The sequence below is a fragment of the Odontesthes bonariensis genome, chromosome 19 (assembly GCF_027942865.1).
Source record: "Odontesthes bonariensis isolate fOdoBon6 chromosome 19, fOdoBon6.hap1, whole genome shotgun sequence".
Classification (NCBI taxonomy): Eukaryota; Metazoa; Chordata; class Actinopteri; order Atheriniformes; family Atherinopsidae; genus Odontesthes; species Odontesthes bonariensis.
Window position 1 is genome coordinate 3,770,725 of NC_134524.1, and position 9,500 is coordinate 3,780,224.

At 45.0% G+C, this 9,500-nt stretch overlaps 1 protein-coding gene across 1 annotated transcript; it reads left to right on the forward strand.

Moving 5' to 3' along the window:
- Window positions 1–1,613: 1,613 nt before the first annotated feature.
- On the forward strand, window positions 1,614–9,275 carry LOC142368561 (uncharacterized). Its single transcript, XM_075450767.1, has 6 exons — window positions 1,614–1,891; window positions 2,187–2,253; window positions 2,389–2,501; window positions 4,814–5,055; window positions 5,248–5,342; window positions 6,621–9,275. The coding sequence occupies exons 1-6, from the start codon at window positions 1,675–1,677 to the stop codon at window positions 7,780–7,782; spliced, it is 1,896 nt and encodes a 631-aa protein (XP_075306882.1). The 5' UTR covers window positions 1,614–1,674; the 3' UTR covers window positions 7,783–9,275.
- The last annotated feature ends 225 nt before the right edge of the window (window positions 9,276–9,500 follow it).

The window sequence follows — 9,500 nt, forward strand, 5'->3', positions numbered from 1 at the left end:
CATAATCCGCTCAGGACAGATGGAGACAGGCGGGGACTCTTTCAGTTCCCGATGAGCCCGTTCCATTGGTCCATTTCATTGAGGATGGTATCTGCGTGTTAAACTAATGGTTCTGCCACTAACTTACTGTTTGACTCGGGGAGTGTAGTCAAATAATGATGGTGAGGTTTGTGGTTTTAAATGTTCCCACTTCAGGATGCGATCTTTTAAGAGTCCGATAATATGAGATATCCTGGTGTGATCACCCGGAAAGGCTCTAGGTGAACATTTGAATTGAAGTTGCTGGACTAGAAAATTGAGCACCTGTTTATATTCCCCTATCAGAGCTCCCTGATGAGTAATGAGTGCATGGAAAGCAGCTGAGTCTGTTGGGTCCAGTGATTGGGTAAATCATTCAGTCACGGCCAATTTACCGTCATAGTTTGTATTATGATCTGGCGTAGAATCGCAGCCTTAAGTACAAAAGCCCTCTGATAAGCCATGACCTGCAGGTGTGTATGTAGAAAAAAAAGTTAGCTGGAAGTTAGCTTGAGCCGGCTAGAGCTGAGAAGTGCCAACAACAATTCACAACAAATAGAATGAAGCCTCAAGAAACTATAAATAGCAAACAAGCACAGGTAAAAGCTGCAGTGGACAAACTTCTACATCTTAACCCTCCATCACAAAGCAGATCTTTGCCCACTTTGACTCTTCCAGAGTAGAGCAAAGCTAAGGGACCAACAACAGCACCAACACAACTAAGAGCAGCCCACAAGCTCAGATTATTCCACATATTTATGACATTGCCCTTAAATAGAAGCAAACATTATAATAACAAAGCATGTGGAAATCAAGGGGTTTGCATCTTAAAATGGTTCCTTACTGAGTGAAATTAACCTAAAGAATCTGGGTTAGTGGCCATGAAAGAACTGTCTGAACTCCCTAAATACTAAAGAAAGGAGCTCCATTGCTTTCTTTATAATCTTCTTTAGTATAAGAATCAAACTGCTTTCGGATGCAACTTTCAACAGGGCACTCAATCACAGCTTTAATTGTAATATTTGCAGATAAACAGGAGTGAGCAACCTGTGACAGGAATATCTTTCACTGTTGTGCTTTTTTCTTTGTTTTTCAATCAATAACTTTGATGATAGAGTAAAACTGTGTGTCTTATTCTAACCAATGTGATACAACCTATGTGTACAACGTTATAAAATTGCATTAAATTAGTATTGCTATTTTTATTTCTGCTTATTTCTTTCTTTCTTTCTTTCTTTCTTTCTTTCTTTCTTTCTTTCTTTCTTTCTTTCTTTCTTTCTTTCTTTCTTTCTTTCTTTCTTTCTTTCTTTCTTTCTTTCTTTCTTATTCTTATTCTTATTCTTATTATTCTTATTATTATTATTATTACTTGTCTTTTGTCTCTCTTTCCATGAGTTATTCACTTTATGTCACTTTATTTTGACTTGCCTCTGCTGTCATGTATGTTCTCTGTTCTGTGTCTGTTTGAAAATGAATAAAATATTGATAAAAAATAAAAAACAAAATCGCATTAAACGAAGTTTCTGAGCGTCAATTTCTAAGTGGAACCATCGGCGTGGCTCTCCGTTCCTGGTCGGACGACATTTCCCGCGCACGGAAACCGGAAATACATCACAATAGAAAGCTTTTCGCTGATATGTGTATGCCGTTGCGGAGATGAATGAAAACACAGCGGAGGGGGTTAGTAAAATGTATAAGGCCGAGAAGTTGCGGGCAGTTGTTTCGGAGAGACTCGACGCCGCCACCCGCGAAATCTTAGCGATTTTAGACACATTTGTGGCCGCGTACGAGGAGGAGGCCTCGGGCTTCAGGCAGGAGATCAACCGCCAAAGGAGACAGCTGGAGGTCCTGCAGGTTACCGTGAGCTCAGCCGGTCAGTCAACAGCTTCGTGTCGGGAGAAGTTAAGCAGAGCTACGTGTCTTTGCAGAGGGAACGTGCTAACAGAACTCTATTCAAAAATCGTTGACGTTTGAATTAAATTAATAAAAATTAAATGAATATTAAAGGAGAAACCAAACCAAAGCAGCTGCTTTAATAAACGATGTGTTGTCTCTCATTCGGCTTCATATGAATTGACCAATGCGCACGCTTTTAGCTTTTTAAGCTAAAAATAGATGACAACAGGGACTGTCATTGTACGTTTAAAGTAGGTCTGATGTTTCTTCAGGGGCAAAAAGCAGCAGGAGTTGTGTGGAGGAAGAGGAGGGTGAAGATGACTCGACCGGCCCATCGAGGTTCATACAGCTTTGTTATTGTGTTAATATCTCCTTTAACTCCTGTGACTCATTGTGTTTTTGTTACATGTTGATTAGGCTGAATGATTCCCATCTTTAATGAATAAAAATGCTTTAAATCTCTTCATCTTTCAGGTCCTCAGAGCCTCCAGGTCAGCGTCAGAGAAGGAGGCCCGGCAGGCAGAAGGCCATCGCCCTCAGCATCCGCATCCTGGAGGACTCTCAGATCAGCGCGCTCTCTGAAAACGGTAATCTCAAAGTTAAATCAAAGTAACGGGTTCCATGATTGGTGTCTTAGCTGGATTTACAGCCGACCCGTGACGTCAAAATGGCGTTTCAGGCCTGGCGCTTTGCCCTGAAAAGACGGCGCAGCGCGTTGTCGTGCACCAGTCGATTTTTGTAACTCGGCTGCGCCGAGAACGACAGACCGGATGGACCGATGTGAGACTAGGCTCAGTGAGGAGGTGCGTTTGTACAGGCAGCTGTATGAAACAGCACAGGGAGCACGTAAACTCCCCAAACTGGTGCACAGAGATGGGCAGAACTTTGGGGAAAGAGGGAGAGTTCTGTAAGAATGTGTGGAAGAAGCTACGGGACAGATACGTGAAGGCAAAGAAGAGGGCAGAGACTCCAAGTGGTGATGCCGGGGGCTTCAGACCTTCACCTCTATTAACTGAATTAAAAAATTAGAATGATCCAGATACTGCAGCAGCATCATTGATGACAGTGTTCCTGCTCTTCATTGTTTTCTTCTCCACTTTCGTGGTTGTAGAGCAGCGGTAACCTTCACGTAGCAGCGCCACCTCTGTGACGGAGAAAATTGCAACTACTGGCGCATCGACTCGCGCCACCGTATGTAGCCGGCACAAAATCGTGACGTCATCAACACCGCTCGAGCTAGCAGACGCGGCGACCATGCTAGAGGCTATAAGGTGCCTTCACACCAGTTTTAGGGACTCCGTGTAGAACCACAGGCCTTCACTCTCAGCCCTTGTAGGCTCGCTCCATCACACGCAGCTACAACGAGGGTAGCTTCACTTCCTGTTTTCAAAACAAAAGCACCAATTGTATGGTAATAGCTTTCCCTATGATAAAAGGCAACGGGTATTTTATTTTGTGAAAATAACCGGAAGTGTGTTAGCTCACTGCGGCTAGCTTTAGTAGCGCCGAATTCGTGGGAACAAAATTGTAAACAGCCGGTATTTTGTCAGGTTTTCAACACGTTGGGGATCTAAACGACTACTTTCTCACCTGAAAATGTTTCAAATGTTGCTAAAGTTTACAGAGTTTAGAGTTTAAGCGAAATCAGCTTCAGGCCGGCTGATTTCGGCTCGGGCAGGAGCGAAATGCATTGTGGGTAAACGCTCTGCATACTGTCTGATCGATGAGTATGCAGTATGCAGAATGGCAGTATGCGGTTTTGAACACAGACCCAGCCTCGGAGAAGGAGCTAAAATGGTTCCAGGAACTGAGGGCCGTGGTCCCTAGTTCCTGTATGTGTGAATAGCTGCTTTCGGACTGCAGGAACCTTTGGCAGTTCTAATAACCTTTTAATCCACGGGGCCGTTTTCTCCCTCATTCGGAACTCGGGGCCATCTCCCTCAGTTCCTGGAACCATTTCAGCTCCTTCTCCTCAGCTGGGTCTGTTCTGGTTTCCATAGGAACACATCTGATGGAGGTGTTTGGTGTCTGGTAGCTCCGCCCCTTGGTGGTTAGTAGCTCCGCCCCTTGTCATGTTGTCAGGCTGAAATGTTTCCTCATACGACACGGACACAACCTTGGCGTGTTTAATAAGTTAAACCTCCACGTGGTCTCCTTTGTCTGCGGCGCTCTGCTCTCCTTCCTTCATGAAACCAAGAAGTATGGCCTGCGCTCCATCCTGCGTCTCCTGACTCTCTCTGTGAGCTCTGCCAGCCTCCATGTTAGACGCCCGATGTGATCGTCCATGATTAATATCACCGTCATGCAGACCATGAACACGGTGGCCTCCCCGCTCTCCATATTAGCTTCTTTGTGGTGTTTTTTTCCTCTCCTTACTTTTACCGGATTTGTTCTGTTTTGTTGTTGAATGTGGCGCTAAAGTAACACGGCGCTGTCGCAGACGGCTGCGTCGCATCAGTCCCCATCAGGTCCGACTCATGTGGGAATGCAGACTGAAACAGTTCCGCTGGAGAAGGGCGGCTATCAGAACGAAATTCGAGGAGGACCGTTCTGATAACTGCGTTCTTAGAACTCTGTCTGAAAGCGGCTAATGAGGGAAATAACGTCCCCGTTCCTGAAAAGGTTCTAGGAACTGCAGAAGGTTCCTACAGTGGGAATGTGGCTAATGATCACATGATGTTTGGGTCAGCTGTGACTGAGAAACGGCCTGTAAAAAGTCAAAGTTACCATGTAAAGCGGTTCATAAAAGCAGCGTTTCACGTGTTGGCGTTCGTCGGCGCCACCTTGTGTTTGTCTGAACGTTTCAGCTAAAATGACCCCGGAACCGGCTCAGCCCGGCTCTGATGAACACTCAGAAGCACAAGTCCTGCGTTAAAGGTTTGTTTCCGTCTCTCCTCAGCGATGAAGAAGTGTCCGGCCCTCACGCTGAGGTGTCCTCCAGGCCTGCAGGAGGCGGACTTTCTGGCCCTGCTGAGGTCCGCCGTCCCTCAGCTGGCGGGAGACGACAAACCTTTCGATCTTCTGACCTCGGACAGGAGACGCAGACTGAAGCCTCTGAAACTGAAGACGGTGACGCCGGAGGAGATCCTCAGGAACCTGGGCGGCGCCGGGCTCAGGTCAGCGGTCCACATCCGACTGAAGGTAGTCCGCCAGCGTCCAGTCCTCCTCTGCTTTATAGGGTTATATAGGTTATATATTATATATGTAAGCTTTTATAGGGTTATATAGGTTATATAATATATATATATATATATATATATATATATATAAGCTTTTATAGGTCAGCTGCTGGCTTTCTGTGGTTCTGGGTGCTCAGTGTTCTTCGTCTTTCAGACACAAGAGGAACCTCCGGGGGAGATTCAGCCTCTGCAGGCAGGAACCAGCAGCTGTGCCACGCCGATGTGTGACGGCAGCAGGCAGCAGACCAGGTAATTCATGAGCTCTGAGACTCTAAATGTGACACGTGGACATGTTTACCGAGGCCGCGCCTCCTTACAACCTCAGAATGGAGGGAAGGAACTAGGATTGGGCCAAAGTGGTTCCACAGGAAAACATCCAGGAGCTTCTAGATTATTCATTTCTGGTGGCATAAAACAGTTTAATCCTTTCATTTATATTAATTGTTCCATAATTAGTCATTAGATTATATCTTATATTCCTTTTTTAAGCTTTAAATTGAATCTTATTTACTTTTTCTTTATGTTGAATAACATATAATTCTTATTTTTGTCGTTTTTTTTTCTACTTTTAGACGTGACAAAGTTCATTATTTTGGGATTAGGATTTTTTTTAAAGTGAATTTCTTATATTAATTTGACTCTTTTGGTAACTGAAAGCAGTTTTAATGTAAATGTACAAAAAAGTTGAAACTATGAAGCTGTTTTTCACACATGCAGCTAAAGAAATGAGAACAGATGATGTGTGTCTGTGACAGGCTGCTGGGAACAAAGTGCCTAAAGATCCAGTTTAAAACGGCTTCTTTGCTAAGCTGTCTGTTCTGTGTGGACACAACACTGGTTCATCCCTTGAGTTAGGAGCCTTTTTCCTGCCTGAATGGTTCATAGCTCAGAGTTAAGTGGCTTAATGAAGAAAAAACTGGACTGAAGATGAGGGAAAAGGCAGAAAATGTCCAAAGAAAAACGCTGAAAGACCTTCAGAAAGTGTTGAAACTGTTGCTGAAGATCACTTAAGCTGCTTGGATGCAAAATATAAAGAAATAAAAGGCGTCTCATGACCAAAATGCTTCAAAAACCACATAAAATACTTAATATGGCTGTCAAAATCATACAAATGTAGCTGGAAATTAACTGTTATACAAGAAATTATAATTAAATGTCTGTTTCTGTTCATTTTAGGCCATTATTTCAGTAAATTAATGTAAAAAATATCTAATAATTTTTTTTTTGTTGCTCGTCTGACTCCAAATCTGAGGGAATTTTATTCCTGTTTGGTGATTTAAAGTCCTGTTTTTCACTTTCACTGGAGGAGAAAAAGGAGCCTTTTTCCTGCCTGAATGGTTCATAGCTCAGAGTTAAGTGGCTTAACAAAGAAAAAACTGGACTGAAGATGAGGGAAGAAGCAGAAAATGTCCAAAGAGAAACTCTGAAAGAGCTTCAGGAAGCTGCAGAACTGCTGATCAGGACACTTTAAAGCTTACAGGATAACTTTTTGTTGTGTCTGATCGTTGAACTTTCTCCTGTTCCCAGCGTCCCTGATCAGGCGGTCGCAGGCAGCAGATCAGCTGATGCTGAAGACGAGGACGCCGGTGAAGACGCCGTTAGGCGCGGCGAGGAGGCGAGCGACAGCAGCTGGAACCCAGACGCCAGCGATGAGGAGCGGAAGAAGAGCGACTCCAAGCTTCAGTCTAAGAAACGCAAAGCGAAGCTTTCTGCCGCCGCTCGGACAAAGACGGAGAGCGCCGCCGCCGCGGTGTTTCCCTGCAGAGTCTGCGGCGCTCCCAGCGGCTCTGAGGTCGCGCTCGCCAAACACGCCTGGAGCCACGAGGGCGAAGCGGGAAGTGTTTGTGGCGTTTGTGGAGAGTCTGCGGAGGAGCTGAGGGATCATCTGCTGAGTCGGCACAAAACGGCCGACTGTCACGTCTGTGGAGAGTCTTTCCTCGGGGATCTCGCCCTCAGCGAGCACGTGGCGGCCCACGCGGGGGAGCTGGAGGGGCGGGGCCACCGGTGCCCCACCTGCCACAAGGCGTTCGAGCTGCAGGCGCAGCTGAAGGCTCACCGCCGGACGCACGCCCACAGCAAGACGTACCTCTGCGGCGTCTGCGGCAAGTTCCTCCGAGACGGCCGGTCGCTGTCCCGCCACAAGAAGACGCACTCCGTGGAGAGACCCCACGGCTGCCGGGTCTGCGGGAGGGGCTTCAAGCTGCCCACCACCCTGAAGCAGCACGAGAAGATCCACACGAGCAGAGAGCGGCCGTACCTCTGCGACGTCTGCTGCAAGATGTTCCTGACCGGCAAGCAGCTCGCCATCCACATGAGGACGCACACCAACGAGAAGCCCTACCGCTGCGACGAGTGCGGGAAGGGCTTCACCACCAAGGGGCCCCTGACCATCCACATGCGGGTCCACACGGGCGAGACGCCGTACCGCTGCCCGCACTGCGGCTGGTCCTTCAAGCGCAAGACGCACCTGGACAACCACATGGCCATCCACACGGGCGCCAAGCCGTACGTGTGCGGCATCTGCGGGAAAAGCTGCGCCCGCAAGACGTACCTGACGGTGCACATGAGGACGCACAACGGAGAGAGACCCTACAAGTGCTCCGTCTGCGACAAGGCCTTCACCCAGAGCCACTGCCTGAAAACGCACATGAGGAGCCACCAGGCGGAGCCGCCCGCTGCGGCGCCCTGACCGTCAGCTGTTTTATTTAATTTAATGTTTCTTCTTCTTGTTGTAAGTGTGAGAATAACTCACAGTGTGGATAATAAAGTAAACAGGTCGGTGTCAGCAGCGTTTCTCCTGGTTCTGTGAAGCTAAATGTTGATCACATGACTCCAATTTACACCAAAATTCAATTAATTTTTATTTATATAGCACCAAATACAACAAATATCATCTCAATGCACTTAAATAATAAAGTCCAATTCAAGCCAATTGGAATTCAATTCATTGTAATCATAATTATTTATAAAATAATCCAATTCATTCATATAGAGCCAATTCAAAAACAGTTTCCTTGCTAAGGAAACCAAAAGATTACACCGAAACTGAAAACAGGGGAAAAACCACTGTAACACCATTCAAAGGATACCTGTTGGAACAGGGAAAAAGGGAAAAAATGAGTTCTTCCTTTTCCACCGAGGCAGTTTTTCAGAGACCTGCTGACGGACCAGTCGGTGGAAGTTTAACCTCCTGAAGTGAAACGTTTCCAGACTTTATCTTTGCATTAAAACCGTCCGTCTTTCTCTTTAAGGCGAGACACGGCAGCGATTTTTCATGCAATTTTTTTTTTTAGATTTTGGGCCAGTCTACTCCTTCAATATGTGTTCTTTCAACCTGCTATAAAGAAAACGTTGAAAACATAAATTCAAATATTTATTTTATTACATTTTGTTTACTTGCGGCAGTGCGTTTCGCCCGAATTTACCAAAAAGTTAGCATTCCAACGCGCCATGCCGAGCTTCGTCTGTTTACTGAAGTCTCTCATGACCGGTATCGTTGGAAAGCTCTGAGTCTCCTGCACAATGATATGTCACCCAAATAACGGCACTTCCTTTCTATCAGTAACCAATCAGCAATGTCTAAAGGCGGATTTACAGCTAATGACAGAATCTCATTGGCTGCTGCTCGTTTCTGCTAACGTGATTGGCTCAGACGCATCACGCGGTGGACTCTGACGCTCCGAAAATGCCCCAAAACACGGCAACTTTCAGAGAAAAGAAAGCAACAATTGCTCTTTGCAAGATGCAATAAAAGAAAATCTATTAGATCAGCTGATGAAGCATCGGGAAGCAGCACACCTGACCGTAAACTGTTGCTAGGAAACCGAGGGGAGTCGATGACATCATACATGTTGCACGTCTCAATGATTGATATGCGATCTTTTATTGTATTGTATTGAGCTTGTATTCTTTATTAATAATATTATTTTATTTAATATTAGTATTACTAAGGGCCTGAGCATTTATTCTGTTTTTGAGCAATTGTTTCTAATAAAAATGTATTGAATTCCCCTATTTAAATCTTTAAATGCAGTTTTCTCAAAATCCGTTTTTTGTATTTTTCCAGTATTAGTATCTCAGCCTATGGAGCACCTACTAACACCAAACTTTCCAGTTATACACTTAGCAGTATTCTGAAGATATATACAGAAGGATTTGTTGATAAATCATTCCTGGCCTGATTTATGTGACATAATACAAAAAAAATGGTGAAAATCGATGTTTTTAAGGCTATGTACAGTATATTTTGAATTTCCTAGGAAATGAAAGCAGATATCCTGAAACCCCTCTGTAATTTTCTTTTCATTTTGTGTGTAAACAAAATGAAAAAAGAATTTTGCACCTGGCTTTATCATATGTTCAGATCTATCTTCCGGAAAATACGCAAATGTGCGCATATTTAATGAG

Excerpts from the sequence above, each read along its gene's own strand:
- LOC142368561 (XM_075450767.1), top strand. The coding sequence starts at position 1,675 with ATGAATGAAAACACAGCGGAGGGGGTTAGTAAAATGTATAAGGCCGAG. Across the intron at positions 2,254-2,388 it reads GACTCGACCGGCCCATCGAG|GTCCTCAGAGCCTCCAGGTC; the intron begins GTTCATACAGCT and ends TTCATCTTTCAG. Across the intron at positions 2,502-4,813 it reads CAGCGCGCTCTCTGAAAACG|CGATGAAGAAGTGTCCGGCC; the intron begins GTAATCTCAAAG and ends GTCTCTCCTCAG.